The 21938-nt window shown below is 35.8% G+C and overlaps 1 protein-coding gene across 4 annotated transcripts; it reads left to right on the forward strand.

Annotated features, from left to right (window-relative positions):
• The first annotated feature begins 2646 nt into the window (after positions 1-2646).
• LOC113705645 (nucleolar complex-associated protein 2-like) lies at positions 2647-21171 on the forward strand. 4 transcript variants are annotated; one of them, XM_072054111.1, is made up of 12 exons: positions 2647-2987; positions 4356-4416; positions 8213-8328; positions 10534-10618; positions 10701-11261; positions 12649-12951; positions 18633-18983; positions 19069-19275; positions 19422-19508; positions 20267-20361; positions 20445-20573; positions 20712-21171. In XM_072054111.1, exons 3-12 carry the CDS (start codon positions 8291-8293, stop codon positions 20980-20982), a joined length of 2127 nt encoding a protein of 708 aa, XP_071910212.1. In that variant the 5' UTR covers positions 2647-2987; positions 4356-4416; positions 8213-8290; the 3' UTR covers positions 20983-21171. The 4 variants fall into 4 exon arrangements, with proteins under 4 accessions (XP_071910212.1, XP_071910170.1, XP_071910193.1 ...); XM_072054069.1 differs by having other exon boundaries at positions 10547-10618; XM_072054092.1 differs by lacking the exon at positions 4356-4416.
• Positions 21172-21938: the final 767 nt, after the last annotated feature.

Consider the following 21938-nt stretch of genomic DNA (forward strand, 5'->3'; position numbering starts at 1 on the left):
TCAGTACCTCGCATTCGAGAAATGCGAGGTACCATCTGGCCAATGCCAGCTTGGTAAGTTCGCATTTGACAAATGCGAGCTTCGTTGCTTTTTTTTACTTTTTTTAAAAACTTCTCTCTTTTTTGATAAAACACTGACCTCGCATTTGTGAAATGCGAAGTCTTTGAACTCGCATTTCACAAATGCGAAGATCATACTCCTAGAACTAGCTTCAAAAATTACCCCCCTTGCAGAACAACTTTTATTTTTCATAACAATTTAAGAATTTACTCTATTTCTCATAGAGCTAAATGATGGAATTAACCAATACAAATATTGGCATATGTGTATCTAAGTAGGGGTGCAAACGAATCGAGTCGAATCGAATTTTATTCTAATCAAGTTGAGTCGAATTGAATTTTACCCTAATCAAGTCAAGTCTTAACTTAATTTTATGAAACTTGAACTCGATCTCAAACTCGACGAGTTCAAAATGTCAAGATTGAACTCGAGTTAGAGCTTAACAAAATAAAAAAATAATTATTTTATTTTTTAAAAATGAATAAAATAATAATTTTTCTTAACAAATAATAAAATATTAGGGATATATATGTAATTTTACTATTAAAATAAAAAATAAATAAATACACATATATATATATTATCGAGTTCGCGAGCCGCTTGCGAGCTAACGAACTTGATATTTTTTATTCAAGTTCGAGTTCGAGTTCAACTTCATCAGCTTGAACTCGACTCAAGCTGGATTTTTGAACTTTTTCTTATCATTTGTCGTTTTCTTGGAAAGAAGAGAAGGGAGAGTGCCAAGTAGTTGCAACTCAATTGGTGTGAACTTATTGATAAGGATGTGCAACTATTTCGAATTCGATAATTTGGAAGTCTGAATTCGGAATTTTTCAAAAATTTGGCAACAGAATTATTGACTGAATTTGATTTTGAATTCACCAGTTCCAAATTTGAATTCGATTCTGAATTCAATTCGGAATTCGGTAAATTCCGAATGGGTTAATACCACTTTGTCCCCCCAAACTTTGGACGATTACCCACTTCAGTCCCTAAACTTCAAAATGGGACACTTAAGTCCCCAAACTTATAAATACTTCCCACTTAAGGAAAATTGTTAACAAATCCTGAATGCTGTTGGTGGTCGAAGTGTCCCATTTTATAAGGGTTTAGGGATTTAAGTGTCCCATTTTATAAGTTTAGGGACTTAAGTGGAAGGTATTTATAAGTTTAGGGACTTAAGTGGAAGGTATTTATAAGTTTAGGGACTTAAGTGTCCCATTTTGAAATTTAGGAACTAAAATGGGTAATCGTCCAAAGTTTGGGGGGACAGAGTGGAATTAACCCATTCCGAATTCACCAAATTCGAAAACCTTTTTTTCCTTTTTTGTTAGATGTATTGTTATATAATATAAATTTTATGTTACATATATTATAAATAAATATTGTTATATATATAAATATATATTATAAAACGAAATCAAAATAAAAAATTTCGATTTCTATTTCCAATTTCGAATTATGAATTCAAAATCGAAAATTCCGATTTCAAAACTCCGTTACCGAATATAATTCGAAATCGAAAATTTCGATTTCAAAAACTCCGTTACCGAATATGAACCAAATTTGCATAATTCGAATTGGAAATTCCAAATTATCGATTTCGAAAATTTCAAATTCAATTTGAATTCGATTGGTATATTGGAACTTTTCGATTTTGCACACTCCTACTTATTGAGTTCTACTATCAACTAAAGTGCCGTTTAGGTGATTTGTACGAATCATTGTAGTTGGCTAATGCATTGTAATATGTTTTCACATTAGCATGGGATGAGTTTACATTGTCTTGGGCTAACAGTTAAGGTTGAAATCTTGGGATTTAGAAATTTTAGGATTCAAGTATCCCTTCCCCCGTGCCCTTCTCGAATCTTATTCCTTTCCTGTTAGACAAAAATTTAAAAAACAAAAAAAGGCTGAGCTTATTCTCTTTATAAATGTGACCTTCTAAATATCAAATATATACATACATACATACATACAAACCGGCAAATGTGATAGAACTTCATAATTTCTGTTTTTTGATTTTTTATTCACAAATCACATAATGTGATAGAACTTCATAATTTCTGTTTTTTGATTTTTTATTCACAAATCATATTTGTGATTTGTGAATAAAAAATCAAAAAACAGAAATTATGAAGTTCTATCACATTTACCCTATATTGTCAAAATCTCAAACGCCCTCCCTCCCCCCAAAACCCAAAAAAAATAACCCATAAAAAATAACCGACTCTTCCTCTTCCTCAATTTCCAATGCATGTATTTGAATCTGGGTACTATTTGAGATATTATTTGAAATAATTATTGTATCACTTTTTGTGATATGTTATGTGTAAAATAAAATGATAATTAGAAATATAAAAAATTGAATTAAAAAATATATTTATAATGCAAGAAAATATCATATTTGAATTATTATTTTTAGAAGTTTTTATAAAAAAAGTGATATAACGATTTAATATATATGAGATAAAAAATAATTAAAAAATATATTCATGAAAAATATAAAAAATTTTCTGTGAAAACTATCAATCCAAGGCTATCCAAACAGGCTTGCCAAAAAAAAATGAAAAATGAAAAATGAAAAATGAAAAATGAAAAATGAAAAATGAAAAATGAAAAGCATTGCAAGGCAGACGAACGCAGGCTTGAGTCCCTAGGTCCCTCTCTATCCTCTAGGAACGGTTGCACACCTGCCCGTGGTCCCTCTCTATCCTCTTCTGCTTCGAACCCTAGGCAAAAATAGGGCTTTTTCTGCTTGCGAATTTCAAGGGTTTTCCATTTGAGAATTCCTCGAAACAGTGAAATTCTTTGCTAAAAGGTTCGTTTTTGGAATATTATGGAGTTTGGAGGCGCTCGGAAAAGAGGAAGGCCCGACGGCGGCGCAGCCACCAACGGCAATGGCGGCATTAAGATATCGAAACAAGGTTTGGTTGTTTCCTTGTTCTGTCTTCCTTAAACTTGTACTTTGCTTTGTATATATTATTGATTGTCGAATCTAGGTTTTATTTTTGGTTTCTTTTACTCTCTAGATGCATGTGTATGCGTGTTATATTTTTAAGCATGTCATTGTTTTTTTTTGAGATTTTTGTGGAATTGCAACAAAATCTCTGCGGTGTAAACCCTTGAAGTCGGTTTTTGGGAGTACATTTATACCGTCTTTGTTCCTAGGTTTTTTTTTTTCCTTTTTTTCTTTTTTCTAACTTTTGTGTGGATTACCTATTCGAGTTTTAGACTGTAGTCCGCGTCTTGTTTTTTCTCTCTTTTACCTTTTTTCTTAAAAACATAAAGTTCCCCAATTAATGGTAAATTGGTTTGCTCTCCAAGAATAAGATTCTTTGCCATTTTGAAAGATTCAAGTCTTGGAATATTTGATAAGATGGATTGGGTTAATCTCTTTATTTCTGTTTCAGGTGTAAGAAAGCATGTAAAGTTTTATTCTTTTTACTATACGTTTTATTTTTTGGGGTTTTGTGTTGTCAGATACTTAGTATGAAAACAGGAAAGAGCTTATCTGCAATTTTTGATGAGTCCTGTTGTCGGAGTAGAGCAAATACCAAAAAGACTTGGTATACATAAAACTCAGCAAACGTAATGGAAGAATTTTGCTTCAAATTTCTGATTAAAGGAAAACAATACAAGTTTTTGTGCCTATATGCTACTTTGTAGTTGAAGGAAAATAATATCCTCCATTATTTTGTGTGAGTTCTTTAGGGTGTTTGTTACTTGCCATACATTGAAGTGAAAAAGCTAAGAAGAAAAAGAAATTCATGTTATATAGGAGAATATAGCTGTGTTTATGGCTGTACACTTCTCTCCCCCTTTAGTTAAGCTTATATAAGAAAATATTGAGTGTGCTTGGATTGGCATTATTTGCAATACATTATTTGCATGCATCACATATGCATTTTTCAATCAATATATTATTATTTTGATTACATTTCATGAAGAATTTGGAATGCAGAATACTAGTTTTTCTCTTTGCCTTCAAAATGAACATAGAAATGATGTTCAAGTAAACTTAATAATTTAAGTCTTAAGGTTCAAGTCGATGTGTAAAAGGATCCTTCAAGAATATTGAAAGGGCCTGTTTGAAACATAAGGAGCATAATCTAATTATCAATGGTTTTTTACATTAGCTAATTAATCATGTACATCTTTACTATGAATAATGCAAGTACGGTGTAGTTATGATGACCAGAAATGTTATTCAGAGTTTGAGATATATCTCAAAATTTTAAGATTAATAACTCATTGGAAGTTTAACTTTGAAAAACGATAATTTGCTGTAACAGAAACGGAGTCCTTTTCATCTGGTATAGGAAGCAAATCGAAGCCATGCACAAAGTTTTTCAGGTTCTAATCTTAACTCACTTAAACTAAATATTAAAATGCAGTATTATGTTTTGCTGATGTGTATAAGCTGCAAGCCCAAGAATTATGCATCCTGTCACTAAGTTAAATTTTGGTGTTTGACTAATGATTTGGGTATTTGAAGTTTTGATACAGGAATACTTGTTTAACCTATATCGATCTGTGAGTGGAATTGGCTGGGTAACGAGTAATTTGAACTAGCCACTTGCTCGGTTATATAACTTCAAAGTTGATCAGTTGATGAACTCTGTCTGCCGTCTCCCATATAACTAAGTTGATTATTGTCAAAATCTCCTTGGAAAATTCAGAGTTTATGCAATGGAATTTGGCTAAGTGATTGACACTAAATATGGATATAGGTCACCGTTTTTATAACAAGTCAATAGCCATTAGTGAATGAGTATGGTGTTTGGTTGGTAAATGAATTACCAGCCATCTATTCAACTTGGTAACAGCTATTGAGTGTGACATCTTAATCTTTCTGATGCTGGAAAATGCAGAGTATGCAGTGGAATTTGGCTAAGCGATCAACACTAAATTTGGATACAGGTCACTGGTTTTATAATAAGGCAATAGCCATTAGTGAATGAGAATGGTGCTGGGTTTGTAAATGAATTACCAGCCATCTATTCAACTTGGTAACAGCTATCAAGTGTGACATATTAATCATTCTGATGCTGTCATTATTTTGCATTGTTTTCTTTGTTGTTGTTACTTTAGGGGTAGAGCTATTTGGCTAGGAATTTCTCTGGATTTTGCTGCTTTTTGTCATTTTTGTTTTAAGTTTTGAATAGGCTGGCTTCCTACATGCTTTGCTATAAATCTTGATTTAGATGTGCACAGATTGGTTGGTTTGCATGATGCAAATGCAACTTTTTTTATTTTATTTTATTGTAAGATAGGGTATGTACAGGCCTAGTTGGACCTTGCAATGGTTATGGCCTTTTTAAGCCTTAGAGCAGCGAGTGGTAACATATTGGACAATTATGTTCTGGTAGCTCACTTAAATTGGCTTATTATATATTGTTTTCCAACTAGTACTTTCATGTAGAATTGGGGCAAGTTGATTTACGTGTATTTTCTCTTTCTTCTCTTTTCCTTGTCCACCTCCTGCCCTCTTTTGTATCTGTTAAGCAGTTTTTTCTTTTTCCTGTTAAGATGATGATTTGGACTGATGCTTTACCTCTTTCTCTATATGGTACTTGTGATAAGAATGGGTTTTTGAGCACATACTGAGTAAAACATCATATCTTGCTTTGCTATCTGGAGAGATATTATATGTAAATTTGGGCAGACCTTTGATGTTTGACTGTCTTTGGAAGATTTACTTCAATGGAATTGTGTTGTTCGATCAAGTCAATATCTACATGCTGGATTTTGTGCTTACTTTGATGTGCTTACATCTGGATCAAGTCAATATCTACATGCTGGACTTGAGCTTGTCTTCCTTTAGTGGGAAACTTGAATGCTTTATGATGTCAAAGTTTTTATATCCCATTGTCTACTTATTCATTGAATCTTTGTGTACCTGGAATCATGACTTTGTAACTTACTCAGAAAGAAACTTTAGCTTGCTCTTTGACAAAATTAGCTTGTAGACATCTGAAGTTCGAATGTGGCTTTCTTATTAGCATGCATCGCATTAAACTCATCCCAGGCATTAAATTACGGGAAAATCATATGTGGTGTAGGACACATGGAGATTGGCCAATATCTCACTACTGTCTTAATTTTCTTCCAAATAATTGAAAGACTATGGGACTTCAATGCATTAATTTGCAACAACTGTTTTTTTTTTTGGCATGCTATATGTGGTTTGGTATGGCAGGTTGTCCTACAAGTCTGGTTCTTGATTGTATTTATGCTCATTTTAGAGGTACATACAGACTGACAGAGAAGACACAGGAAGATTTGGAGGGTTCAGGTTGGGGATTATAGACAGGAGATCAAAGCGAGTTTGTTGTGAAAAATCATTGCTGGTGTTGGTGTTACTGAATATGACTCAGTGGCAGCCGCTGAGCAGTTGGACTGAGAAATCATGTGGAGGTTGGGAGATTGACTGAGAGTAATTGAAGAGCGGATAGGATTCCCAGTCTTTTTTCCATTTTTTTCCTCTGGTTGGTTTGGTCACGGGGTGCTCTAAAGAGGTGAATGGGAAAATAGATTTAGGTTTTGGGTCTGATCACATGAAGATAATAGATGTCTCTGTGTTTAAAGGTGATGTATATTAGGTTAATAGTACCTTAAGTGCATATAATAACTCATTCATGATGTTTGATCAATTTTTACCAGGCAACTTTTATTTTCTTTTTGGCTGCCTCAACCCCTGGTTTTGTCTGGCATCCTGCTGCTTTTCAGCGGTTCGATAGTAGAACCAGGAAATTCTTTTCCTTGGACAAGAAGTGAATTAAAGAGCATATTATCCTAGATGAGGCCGTATCTGTGTTAGGGATCTGGAACAGGTTTTCAAACTGTAAACCGGATTATAGATCTGGGTCCTTTTGTTCTAGCTTTTCCACTCTCAAGTTGCTATTTACTCTTTGTCTGTCCAGATTTCTGTGTCATTGCTGAGAATTTGATTGCCTATTGTGCTTATTCATCTCATTTATTGGTTGCAACGAGAACATCATTTCAAACTTAATATGGGAGCTTTTATTCTCTTGGAAAGCAAATGGCCGCTTACTAGCTTGCATATGTTTTATGCTCGATTGTTCATTTCTTTTGCGATTAATATGTTATTTTTGGATGCATATTAACATGTATGCCGTTGGTAAATCATTCAATGACTTATCTTGTGATGAATGGGTCCTGTTACCAATCTAATGTTTAGCTTGACAAATGGAATTGTGATTTTCAGATTTTGTTATCCCTCACTGTAATCCAGTGTACTCGAAAGTTGTGTGTATTATCCTGCTACATAGTTTGTGTTTTCTTCTAATTGGCAATTGCCTAAACTTCTTTGCCCGTTAGTGGCATTTGATGTAATTTTGAGAGATTGATTGTTGGTAGCATTTGTAAGAGATCTCACTTTGCACGGTGTCTTATGAGAACTTTTGCCCTTGTAATTTTGAGGCCTCATTCATGTGTTTGGTCACCTTTTTTCTTTCTCAGGTCCTTTTGGCCAAAGTGTCTACACCATCAATTATGCTGTGGTTAAATTTGTTTTGCCATACTTGCTGTTATCATAGATTGCCTACGTGCTTTCACTATGTGCCAAGACATTAAGGAAGTTGTTGCACAGCTAGATGTCATGTATTGGCAATAGTTGCTCTCTTTTAACTTCAGGAGCCTAAAGGACGGTTGTTTGACCTACTTGTTACCTGGATTTTGTAGTTTGTTTACTTGTTTCCTTGATTTTGTATTTTGTTTACTTGTTTCCTCGATTTAGTATTTTGTTTTACTTGTGAAGATATAATACTGTATCTACACACACATTGTTGAGTTTGGAACCTCCTGTGGATTTCGGGTACAACAATTTGCCTTATCAATTATCCTGTACTGTAATTGAACTCTTTTGTAGTCTTGATATGGGAAAGTGCAGGAGCTGGTGTATAGTGGAAATAGCAAGATCATATATTATCCACCTATTTTCATCCCTAAGCTCACTTGCATTTATTTATATACAAATCCAGTTTATGGCTCTGGTTTGTTTTATCTGGGTTTCGATTAATTTGTGCTATAATTCAACTGGGGTTGTGGGTTTTGAATTTTGTTGTTCAAAACATTCCATTTTTTTTAATTGAAGTTTGATTTTGGAAATTTGAATTTTCTGGTGCAGCCAAGATATCCGAAAATGAGGCCCTCAGCAATGATGAAGAGCTAGAGAGGAAGACCATGTCAAAAAAGAAGATAGCTAATGAGCATATGCAGCAATTGCAGAGGCTCCAGGAAAAGGTCCTATTTTGTTTACGATTATATAAGCAACTGCGAATGTGTGGTGAATTGATCTTAGGATGACTTTATCTCATATGTTAAAGAATCCCAATTGGATACGTTGTCAATTATCTGAGTGGAAGTATTAAAACTGAAAAAAGGAGAAAGGAAATGGTTGAAAATATAAGAAAAATGGGATTTTCCTAGTATTATTGCAACATTTATTTTTCAGAATTCTAAGTGGTTGTCATTGAATCACTAAAGATGGAGAATTGGGTGGTAAGATGTTTATTTTAAGGTTTTCTTGTAAATGTGCTTGCTTGGAGCATAGAAAGATATGAAAACAACAAAACGAAAAACCTTTGGGGTTATTTTTTTTTTCCTATTTTTGTTTTTTTTACACAAGTCATATTGCTTTTTCTTTCTTTTTACATGAACACGACGGACATGCATGTAGGAGTCATATGCAGGGTTGATTCCAGCATCTGTATGTGATGCCAATTCCCTTGGTTGTTGCATATATTAAGCCAGAGACTATGGAATTGGAAATCCTTTCTTACTCTCTATTTAGATGATAAGATATCACATTCTATATCTTGGTGAAATGGGTGAGTTTACATTCATTATACCAGCTATTTGTAGCACATTTATTAGAAGGGTTTCGGAAATCTTATAGGGGATAGGATGCTTTACTTGCTAATATGGCAAAATAGTAGCTTCTGTAGGCCGTAAAGCATGACCTGGGGGTCAGGGGGAATAGAGTGAGGAGATGTCAGTGCTCTTGATTTAAATTTGTCAGGCTAATGGTTATTGGAAGTGGAGGATTGCAAAGAACAAGAGCTGCCTTCTAGGACCATAGAAGATGTAAAATATTGTCAAGTGGAAGAAGATAGGAAAACTAAAGAAGTGGAAGAACTCTATGGAGTATTCAGGTGGACAAGTGTTTGAAGCCAGAGTTCATTAGAAATGTTGAGGGGCTTGTAATGCGATCTTGGAAGGAACCTTGACGTTTTGAGGATCCTTGCGACTTGAACCCTGGGAGGACACACCTTAAAAGCTAAACAATTGTTGAGGGAGAGCGCATAATCCCATACTTCCAATCTGGGATCCAAGTCCCATACCTTAGAGTTGGCTTATTGCACCTTGTTGCATAAATCCAGTGGTTTATTCCATTTTAACTTGAAAAGAAACTTATGTATCAATCGCCTATTTGTCTACTGTGACCTGGAATCTGCCAGTTCGAAGAAATTTGCAGGGTTGGCAAGTGTTATCTGTCATTCACTCCAATGACAGTTGTATAGTTACCAAATTTGCTAAAATGAAGAGAAATGGAGCATTAATCTTAAGGTAATATTCTCATTAAAGGCTCTTTGTGAAAACTGGTTGGGAAGTGATGACATAGCTTTCACTTGGAAGGCCTACTTGGGGAGTTAATACTAATGAAACTTGGCCCTTTTCAGCTGACCCGAGCTTGGGAGGGTATATAACCAATGACATATTTAGGCGCAGAAATAAATGTTGTCACTTTCCCATACCTGTAAAATGTGGCAGGAGAGTGCATCAGTATCTTTTGTTAAATTGTGATATAGCCCATTAGAATTGGAGCTTCTTTTAGGTTTCTTCAATCTGCAAATGCTATATGAAATGTAGTGACAACTGTAGTGATCTTAACAAGATTAGATGCTATGGCAGAAAGGAGAATAAGGATGTTGTTTAAGTTGGCTTCTTTACTCTTCATGTCAGTGTTAAGGAGAGAAATGGATGTAAGTGCCTTTGAGGGTGTTGAAAAGTCATTCAATTGGAAATTTAGTTTTTATTATCATCTAAATTATGATATCCCTTTCATCCATAACAAACCTGATGAATATATTTCTATTGTTCATGGTAAAGGAGCATTTACATAGAGAAATGATTTTCACATTTCACTTATAGCTCCTCACACTGTGCCTCTCACTTATTCGTTAGCTTAACAGAATAAAAACCCACCATCTCAATCTGCTCATTTGCCCATACCAAAATGTTGATGGGAATTTTAAGCCTACTGGAACATGTGTAGGAAGGTGAAAAATGTCTGTTGAAATCATTCCCCTTTATGCACTTTCTTTATCAACAAATTTGCTTCCTTGTGTAGACAAGTTGGAGTTGGGGATTCTAAGTTATTGGAGCTAGAATTGCTGTTTGGACTAATCCATCATGCATCAATTGTTTTATTTGATATGTTTACAGTGCTTCTTTGCAGGATCCGGAGTTCTATGAGTTCTTGAAAGAACATGATAAGGAGCTTTTGGATTTTAATGATGAAGATGTGGATGTGAGCCTGAAGGTTTTCTATATTTGTATTTTTCTCTGTTAATTGAAATGAGATTATCACAATCTTCAACAATCCTTTGCAGGATGAGGCTGAAACTGATGTTGATAGTGAGGATATAGAAGAAGATGCAGAAACAGATGAATACCTTATGAAACATGTTCCTAGTGTAGCTGTAGAAGCTAAATCCTCTAAAAATGTCATTACCACTGCAATGGTTGATTCTTGGTGCAAATCCATTCAAGAGAACACAAGTTTAGGTGCAGTGCGTGCCCTTATGAAAGCATATCGCACTGCTTGCCACTATGGTGATGATAGTGGTGATGATAATGCGAATCAGCTAAGTATAATGTCTAGCAGTGTCTTCAACAAAATCATGCTATTTGTTTTAAGTGAAATGGATGGAATTCTTCGAGGATTGTTAAAATTACCCCCTTCTGGGGGAAAGAAGGAGACCTTATTGGATCTGATGAGTACTAGACTGTGGAAAAACTATAACCATTTGGTGAAATCATATCTTGGAAATTCTCTACATGTTTTGAACCAAATGACAGACACAAAAATGATATCCTTTACATTGCGAAGGCTAAGATATTCATCTATATTTTTGGCTGCATATCCTGCTCTTTTAAGGAAGTATGTAAAGGTATGTACTTAGTTGAAATACTTTTGCCTTTTTACTTTGCATTCAGTATCAAAATTTTGGTATGATATGTTGTAAGGTGAGATTTTGCGCGTTTGCTGGTAATATTTCGTCATATGGTTGGTTTCCTTGAGGTTTAGAAATATGACTTAGAGAAAGCAATAGAGCAATGCAAGCAAAATTCATAGAAACCTAAAAAATCACGCCTTTGGATCAGAAGGAATCACACCTAAAAATGTGGAATTATTCCTCCAGAAGACTAGTTTCACATGATATTGTGAATTAGAATGTCGATTCTGCATATTATTTCTCTTGTACAGTGAGCTCCATCATGTTTCATAGTGGATATATACATTTTTATTTGTCATTAGTTGCTTGCTTCCCTCAAAAAGTAAAGACATTAGATAATCCACTTAATTAGAATAAGTTCTGTTAATTACTTGTTTAGAGGAGCCCTTGTCATGCAAATTAACTGCTATTCTAAACAAGCTTGAGGTAGTCAAATTGCACAAGTAGCCAATATATGGTCCCCAAAAGGGTCAGAATTTCATAGGCTGACTAACTGTGTTGGGATCGTGAAATTTCCTAGTTGGGGCTATTTCTGCCTCATTGTATGATGATTGGTATTCTCTTCCTGCAAACTACTGAGTTGATAAGCATTTATCATAGTTCTTGAATTTTTACTAAGACAGGGCAACTCAAACTGTAAAGATATCCTGAGGACTTAAGATTTTGATTTATTTTAATGTATAGAGAACAAAAATAAATCAAAAGTCTTTAAGTCTGGATTTTACCCTCTTTGGTTGTATTAGGACTGTTGATATAGTTGGAGCAACTTTCTGTGGTTCATTTTGCACTCATATTCTGATGAAAGAGAAAAGAATTTATTAACACAAGTCCTTAGAATTTTGATACTTGAATTAATCTATTGTTTTCTTCTAGCTCAAATGCACAATATTAAACTATTGGAGGCCTATCTAATGTATACAGGTCATGAAGATTCCTTTAAGTGCATTTTGGTTGACATTCTTTCTATGTTTAGCTTGCAATAAACTGACTTGATGTTTCTTTTTTCATTTTTTTTTGTTTGGGGGGTGGTGGGTAGGTGGGTGGCGGAATTGTACTTTATAATGAATGATAAATTGATAAAAGAAAATAAGAAAAATCAGAAAGAGTAAAAGAAGGGGGTGGAGGGAAATTATTTTAATCTGTCTATTCTGCTAGTAGCTGATTCTTTTACATAGGTGATCACCATTACAAAGTTAGCTGTAAAATAAGGGATGGAGGGAAATTATTTTAAACTGTCTATTCTGCTAGCTGATTCTTTTACATAGGTGATCACCATTACAAAGTTAGGTGGTTATCAAATAACACATTCTGATGTTTTCAGGTGGTTCTTCACTTTTGGGGCAGCGGGGGAGGTGCACTGCCAGTTGTTTCTCTTTTATTTTTGAGAGATTTATGTCTACAGTTTGGTTCAGGTTGCATCGATGACTGCTTCAAAGGAATGTACAAAGCTTATGTTTTGAATTGTCAATCCTTTACAGCAACAAAGCTGCAGCATATTCAGTTTCTTGGTAATTGTTTCACTGAACTACTTAGAGTGGATCTTGGAGCTGCATATCAACATGCTTTCATTTTCATTCGTCAGTTAGCGATGATTTTGCGCGAAACTACTACTAGGACAAAGAAGGTAATGGTTCTTTCTCATATTATCTACAGATATCTCGTCGGAAGAAATTCTTAATTCCTTCAACCTTTTAAGGAAATGATGGTAATTATAAGAATAATAATAATGGTGATTCTGAGTTCCTGTAATGTAGGAATGTTTGCCTTTAACTTTGTCTTTACTCTATTTTATAGTTGCACAGAACATATGATAGCGATAAGTGGCAAAAGTCCACTAAGGTTTATAGGAGACGTGGGAAGGATATGTCAAATGCCCAAGCATTGATTTGGCATGCTTTTGATGACAAGGAATCAACTTGGGAGTTGGCCTGAATCCTATGGAGTTTAATTTCTGATTTCTGTCGGCAGGGGTATTTTAGTAATTTGAATTAGCTGCAGGAATTTTATGTTTACAGTAATTTTTGTTTAGTAGTTATTCTTGGTAATTAGTAAGTTGGTTGTTATAGGGAATAAGAAATCTTAGCCTTCTAGCTTTCTAGTTATAATTCTATTCTAGTTAGGAATCCTAATTAGGATTGAAAAGGGATTTGTCCTAGATAGGAATCCTAATTAGGATTGGAAAGGGATTTGTCCTAGTGTCTATAAATATCAACTTCTCCACAAAGAGAAGGCAGTTTTTGGTCATTAATAAAATATTCCTGCAGACTTAACGTCTCCCTTAGGGCTGTGTGATGCATCCCAACTTTAGGTGTGAGGCCTAAAGATTCCTAGGAGTGATTCCTAGAACTACCAACCAGTTTTACCTTCTTAAGCATAATCTGCCAGCCTATTTCAAGTTGCTATTTTACGTTCGGTGATACTCAATATATAAGCCCTTCTACAATGCTGTTGTGCCCACCAAGTGTTTGTGCTGCGTCAATTTTGGTAATCAGAGCAAGGCTTTCCCTTGACGACAAGAAGTGGGTTGAATTTTAGAGGTCGATACACAGACAAGGAACGGGATAACATCATTAATCTTCTCTTAGGGAGGGTTGCTGTGTTAGAAGACAAAATCTTTAATACCGAGCAACAGCAAATCCCTGAATCTGGAGGCAACGGTGAGCCCAGATCTGGGGACAAAAACAATGGAAAGTCAAATACTTACTCATTCAAGTTTAATGACCAGCAGATTGTCTTAAAGCCTATGAGTGCTGAAACTATGAAGAAGTTTCATGAGAAGAAACCAACCAAACAAGAGAAGCCAGGAGTTAATGAAGTGATCGAGACAAGGAAGAAACCTCTTCAGATTTTGAGCAAGAAGCAATTTGAAAGGGAGAGCAGGGAGCAAGGAGTTATTATGGTATTAGTCTTCAGAGAGGTGAAAATTTCTGCAGTTGTCAACTCTGAAGAAGTGCCTCCAGAAATTGTCAAATTGCTGTCTGATTTTTCTGATGTAGCTCCTGAAGATTTGCCTCATGGACTACCACCTATGCGTGATATCCAGCATGCAATAGATTTGATACCAGGCTCTCAACTTCCTAACTTGCCTGCCTATCGCATGAACCCGAGTGAGTCTGCTGAACTTAAGAGACAAGTAGAGGAGCTCTTGGACAAAGGACATATTCAAGTCAGCCTAAGTCCTTGTGCAGTGCCGGCTTTATTGACTCCAAAGAAAGACGGAACCTGGAGAATATGTGTAGATAGCCGTGCAATCAACAAGATAACAATCAAGTACAGGTTTCCCATACCCAGACTTGATGATATGATTGATATGATGGCTGGGTCAACTATCTACACTAAACTTGACTTGCGAAAGGGGTACTATCAAATCAGAATTCGTCCAGGTGATGAGTGGAAAACAGCCTTTAAGACGAAGGATGGTCTCTATGAGTGGCTAGTGATGCCATTTGGCCTCTCCAATGCTCCCAGCACCTTTATGAGATTCATGACGCGGGTATTTCAGCCCTTTATTGGCCGTTTTGTGGTTGTCTATTTCGATGATATCTTAATTTACAGCAAGAACAAAGAGGAGCACATTAACCATCTTCAACAAGTAATGAGAGTTCTTCGTCAAGAAAAACTCTACATCAACTTGAAGAAGTGCACCTTCATGGTTCCTAGTGTGGAATTTTTGGGTTTTGTCATTTCAAATGAAGGGATAGCTGCTGATCCAGGAAAAGTGAAGGCAATAGTAGATTGGCCAGTTCCTACTAATTTGAAGGAGGTTCGCAGTTTCCATGGGCTAGCTTCGTTCTATAGGAGATTTATAAGGGGGTTTAGCTCTATTATGGCTCCCATCACTGATTGCATGAAGCAGGGACAGTTTCAATGGACAAAAACTACGGCTAAGGCTTTTGAAGAATTAAAGAAGCGAATGACCGATGCTCCAGTGCTTAGGCTGCCAGATTTTTCTAAGGTGTTTGAGATCGCATGTGATGCTTCTCATGTCGGGATTGGTGGAGTTCTAAGTCAAGAAGGTCATCCTATAGCTTATTTTAGTGAAAAGCTGAATGAGGCAAAGCAGAAATACTCCACTTATGACAAGGAATTCTACGCTGTTATTCAATCTATTCGCCATTGGCATCATTATCTTATTTATAAGGAATTTGTCCTATATACTGATCATGAGGCCCTCAAATATATAAATTCTCAAAAGAAGTTGAGTCATCGGCATGGCAAATGGGTTTCTTTCCTGCAACAATACAATTTTGTTATCAAACACAAGGCAGGTGTTGAAAATAAGGTGGCTGATGCACTAAGCCGTGTGCATCTTATCCTCACTACTATGGCTGTTCAAGTAATTGGGTTTGATTCACTTAAGCAAGATTATCCTCATTGTAGAGATTTCAAGGTCATATATGAGGATTTAATGGCTGGTAAACAAGCAGAATATGCTGGTTTTTCCATCCATGATGGCTATCTTTTCAAGGGGACTCTACTTTGTGTTCCTAGTACTTCGCTAAGGGAGGAGTTAAATTGGGAATTACACGGTGGAGGTGCTGCTGGACACTTTGGACGTTACAAGACAATTGCCATGGTGCAAGATCGCTTCTATTGGCCAAGTATAAGACGGGATGTTGGCAAGACTGTTGGTAGATGCCGAATTTGTCAATTGGCCAAAGGGCGAAAGAAAAACACTGGTCTTTACATGCTACTACCCATCCACATGAACCGTGGCAGGATTTGAGCATGAATTTTGTACTTGGACTACCGAGAACATTGCGAGGTTATGATTCTATACTAGTAGTTGTGGACAGATTTTCAAAAATGGCTCACTTCCTCCCATGTGCTAAGACTTCGGATGCTGTCCATATCGCTAAGATTTTCATCAAAGAGATAGTTAGACTTCATGGACTGCCCATGACTATAGTTTCAGACAGGGATGTGAAGTTTATGAGTTACTTTTGGCGGACTTTGTGGAAGATGCTGCACACTAAAGTCAAATTTTCTTCTTCTTTCCACCCACAAACGGACGGTCAGACAGAAGTTGTTAACCGCAGCCTTGGTGATCTACTTCGATGTTTGGTTGGTGATCATGTTTCCAATTGGGATCAAATTCTACCAATGACAGAATTTGCTTACAATAGTTCAGTGAATCGATCAACTGGTTATAGTCCTTTTGAGGCTGTAACGGGAAATAATCCTCGCAAACCAATTGATTTGCTTCCATTACCAGTTAGTGCTCGTCCAAGTGCTGAAGCTGAGGCTTTTTCTAAGCATATTTTGGATATACATGATGAAGTTCGACGCCGAATTGCTACCAGCAATGAAAGGTACAAGGCACGTGCGGATTTGAAGAAGAGGTTCGCAGAATTTGAAGAAGGGGATGAAGTTATGGTTCGTATTCGGCCAGAGAGGTATCCTAAGGGCGTCTGCAAGAAGCTACATTCAAGAAGTGCAGGCCCCTTCAAGGTTCTCAAGAAAATCAGCTCAAATGCTTATGTTCTTGAGTTACCCGATGATATGGGGATTAGCAATGTGTTCAATATTGAAGATTTGACTGCTTATAATGGGCATTTAGACGATTCAGCAGGTGGGACTTCTAAGGCTGCGCTTCCACCTCCTACACGCTTACGTGAAGCAATTAAAAATGTTCTTGACCACCAAATTGTGTCCACTAGAGGGGGTGGTTACCAAAAGTTTCTTGTTCATTAGAGGGGACGCCCACGCACAGATTGTACATGGATTACCGAGTCTGAATTTCAGCAGTTGGATCCAGATTTCTATGAGAGGTATCAGGCCATTAACTCGTCGGGGTCGAGTCTTTTCAAGCCGGGGAGAGATGATAGCGATAAGTGGCAAAAGTCCACTAAGGTTTATAGGAGACGTGGGAAGGATATGTCAAATGCCCAAGCATTGATTTGGCATGCTTTTGATGACAAGGAATCAACTTGGGAGTTGGCCTGAATCCTATGGAGTTTAATTTCTGATTTCTGTCGGCAGGGGTATTTTAGTAATTTGAATTAGCTGCAGGAATTTTATGTTTACAGTAATTTTTGTTTAGTAGTTATTCTTGGTAATTAGTGAGTTGGTTGTTATAGGGAATAAGAAAGCTTAGACTTCTAGCTTTCTAGTTATAATTCTATTCTAGTTAGGAATCCTAATTAGGATTGAAAAGGGATTTGTCCTAGATAGGAATCCTAATTAGGATTGGAAAGGGATTTGTCCTAGTGTCTATATATATCAACTTCTCCACAAAGAGAAGGCAGTTTTTGGTCATTAATAAAATATTCCTGCAGACTTAACGTCTCCCTTAGGGCTGTGTGATGCATCCCAACTTTAGGTGTGAGGCCTAAAGATTCCTAGGAGTGATTCCTAGAACTACCAACCAGTTTTACCTTCTTAAGCATAATCTGCCAGCCTATTTCAAGTTGCTATTTTACATTCGGTGATAGTCAATATATAAGCCCTTCTACAACGCTGTTGTGCCCACCAAGTGTTTGTGCTGCGTCAACATACTTATTTTCAGGTCACATGCAAGGTATAACTGATTGTCTTGTAAAGGAATACTAGGTTATTTTAGTTTGGCATGTAAGTGATCTTGTACATTCAAATTATTCATACACAGGAGTTGAACATGTGTGTGGTTGGTCCCATGTATTGCATCTGTTAGCTTAGTAACACAAAAGATTTGGTAAATGATACATTTGCTTATAAAAATACCTCCAGATCGTTATGTGAAGACAGAAATGGAAAGACCATGCACACATATGGGTGAGTAATGAACATCTCTGTTATCAACAGAATGGCAATGTTATATGGTACTGGCATCTATTTTCAAATTGAGTGTCATAATCACTTGGGGCTTTTTACAGGAGAAATGTTTCTCCATGTGTTTCTAGTTTTATATCATCTAGAAACTTTGAAACTCAAAGCTGAGGTCAAGTATGATGTTTTTATATATAGGACATAAAGTTATAGGAATGGGACGGTTTTTGCACTTCAATATCAAGGTTTTGATAGGATACTCTTGACGTTCATTTATTATTGTTGTCACTGATGTTTTCTTTTCTCTTAACTCTCTTTTTTGCTTGGAATAAAGTGCCGTGGGTTCAAAGAAAATGGGGTTTACATGATTCTTTAGCTTCTTTTATATTGTATATTGTATATTCAAAGATGTGTTATGTTGCTTCTTTATGTTGCATATTGTTTTATGTTGACTGAAGTATCTTTCCAAGTGTGTGTTTTTTAGATTGTGTCACATTTTACTGAAACTGCTGTTTTCTTCATTGGATCTGCTGACAGCGGTTCTTGTCTGTTTTGCAGAATTCTAAGCTATCCTTCAAGGAGTTGTTTAGAAAGGTTTATGGATGGAAATTTATGAACTGTCTTGAGCTTTGGACTGGTGCAATCTGTGCATATAGCTCAGAAGCTGATCTTAAGCCCCTTGCTTACCCACTTACTCAAATTATAACTGCAACAGCTCGTTTAGTACCTACAGCTCAGTATTTTCCTCTCAGGTTGTGGTGTATAAAAATGCTAAATAGAATTGCTGCTTCAACTGGGACCTTTATTCCTGTTTCCCTCTTGCTATTAGAAATGCTAGAGATAAAGGAATTGCACAGACCACCTACTGGAGGAGTTGGTGAAGCTGTTGATTTCCGTACTATGCTGAGGGTAAATTTAGATTGCTTGTCTTTGCTTCTATTTCAAGTGCAAATTGGACATAACAATTTTGATATTCTGGAATTGTTTATGACAGGTAAAAAAGTCAGCCTTGAAAACGAGGGCATTTCAAGAGATGTGTGTTTTTTCTGTAATTGAAGAACTCACTGAGCATTTAGCACAATGGAGCTATTCTGCAGCCTTTTTTGAGCTGTCTTTTGTTCCCACTGTTCAGTTACGTGAGTTCTGCAAATCTACAAAAGTTGAGAGGTTCCGTCGAGAAATGAGGCAACTTATTCGTCAGGTACAGTTCTGTCAGAGTGGGCATTTTTTTTCTTCTGTTCCAGAGGGTATCAATTTTCAGTTATCATGCCAGTGTTTCATTTCTTATTTTGACATGCAAAGAGCCTATTCAAGGGGAAGCTAATGTTCATGCTGTTTACCATGCAGATTGAAGCCAACTGTGAATTTACTAATAAGAAGCGCATGTCAGTTGCGATTCTTCCCAATGATCCGGGAGCTGCATCTTTACTTGAGGTTTGATGTTTATCTTTGATTTTAATGATGAAAAGAACAATTGATTTCTGTTAGTTGTGCATATTTGCTCTTTTTAATTTTTCATCAGATGAGATTATAATAAATCTAATCTTTATGACTTTTTAGTAGGTTATTAGTATATTGTATCAGTTGTTGGCTACATAAATAAGTGGAGCAACCAAACCAGCAGATACACTTTATCCATGCTTGGGAAAGTCATTTCTTTTTCTGGAATCTACCATTAGAAGTTAGCAGCTGATTATGTCCTTCAGGACTTTTGTCTGTATTCAACCATGTCCATTAACCAATATTATTGGGTTGTTTCTCATAGACTGCTTAGGTGTCAAAAATGTGATTAAAAATTTGAGCTAGACAAAAATATTCATCCTTCATTGAGTTCACTATCACTCCCTTGCTATCAAACTGTGATTAAAATGAAATGTAGGGGTGTTTTTATATTTTACATGTAGAAAAGTCAAGTGGAGTGAACAATTCTGTAAAAGATGAATTTGATAATCTGGTGCAAGTTGATCTGCCGAATGAAAAAGCTGCTGACAATAACCTTTTGCTGCTTTTCATAATCAACATGATCATCCAAATTTGATGTATTTAGGGTTGGTATATGTGTATGGGATCAGGAATAATGCACTTTTTTCACGTTGAAGAGTTTTCTGCATATTTTTGTATCTTAACTGATTGTACACTTCCTCTTTGATGCATGTTTCGTAAGAACTTACTTGCCTGTACACTTGTTGTAGGATGAAAAAATGAAGGGTTCTAGCCCGTTATCTCAATATGCTACTGTTTTGCGAGAGAGAGCACAACAAAGAAATGACTCCATAACGCAGTCCAGGTTCCTAATGCTTATCATATTTAGGTGCCTAGTCTTTAAATTACATTCATGACTGAAATTGATTTTACGTTTTTCTTCTCCAGTGTAACTGTGGGTGAACGTGCATCAATCTTTGGGAGTAAGATCACTGATAATGATGAACAAGATCATTCTGTGAACGAGGAAGGTGTCACCGCCTTTAATTCAGGCTGGCTTCCAGGAAGTGATTCCACGTATTATCCTCTCTCTATCTGTCTCTGAATAGCTAATACTCATATTCATTGAATTCGTGCAAAGTTTTTGTTATCTGAGCCTTGGATTCTTGTGCTAGTAAATTTGTTTGTTTACCTACCTGAGTCGCTTCTTCCCAGGACTTCGCATGCCGAAAAGGTGAAAGAGAAAAGGAAGAGAAAGAGGCCCCAAGAGGAGGCAGCTTTTGATGAAGATGTTGTGGAGGAGCTGATACTTAGTTCTGATGAAGATGAAGATTCTATGATTAATGCCCAAGAACTCGAAGATACTGAAGAAGAGCCGGTGATTTCAAAGCGGCAGAAAATGAGCCAGCAACCATTGGCAAGTTTGTCTAATCTATCAAAGAAGAAAAGAAAGTATAAATCAAAGAAATCAAATAAAAAGAAGTGAAAGAATTAAGAAGCCGGTGGTCTAATCCTTCGTTTGACAGTTTGGATTCTCTTAGAGCAAAGGATTTTTTTTCCTTCTTCTTTTTGGAAATATGTATTGTTTACTCAGGCAAATTGTTGCTTTGTATTTACACAAGTGTAATTTCAGCAGTTCTGGAATTTATGGAAAAGGGCCACTTCGAGGACTAAAGATTAATGTGATGTATTTGATTTTTCCGTGAGAACCTAAAATTTCTATCAATCAAATAGCCTTTTCGAAAAAAGGGTAGATAATTAATATTGAATAGGGAGAAAATGCTTCTTTGAACTTGATCTTCAAAATTAAATTGAAGGTGGTCAAGTAATGTCATAAGAGGCTATTATGATATTGCCAACTTCGTAGTTAGAAAAATTACCTCGTGCATCCCTAGCATTTTATTTTTTCCTATTTTCTATATAATTATAGATAATTCTCAGTGGTGAGATTAATATATACAACAATAATGGAACAATATCACGATTGGTGATATTGGCAAAGCTATAATTCTCAGTCTATTCTCATTGATTTTGTTAGTCCGGTTATCCACCTAATTCGTTGAATAGCTTGCCCACTTCTTCTATCTCTTTAACTTATTTATCTTTTATTTTCATAACTCATTTATTTATCTCTTTAATTTATTTGTCTATTATTTTCATAACTCATTGATTTAGTTTTGAGTTATTTACCTTTGCCATATTTTTTCCGTGTAGTGTAATTCTTTTGCTTTAAAGTACTCTTATTTTTAATTTTTGAAATTGGATTTAAAATTTATTTCTTTTGCAAATACAATATGATTTAACTCAAACAACTGACAATCTAAAATAAAAGTAATCCAAAAAATGTAGACACACCTTTCCTTCAATATTCATGGGATATAAACATAATGCAATTTAAAATAAATTTAATCTAGTTATTGGAAAATATGGACACATCTTGGA

Source organism: Coffea arabica, chromosome 1c (assembly GCF_036785885.1).
Source record: "Coffea arabica cultivar ET-39 chromosome 1c, Coffea Arabica ET-39 HiFi, whole genome shotgun sequence".
In the NCBI taxonomy this organism is placed as follows: Eukaryota; Viridiplantae; Streptophyta; class Magnoliopsida; order Gentianales; family Rubiaceae; genus Coffea; species Coffea arabica.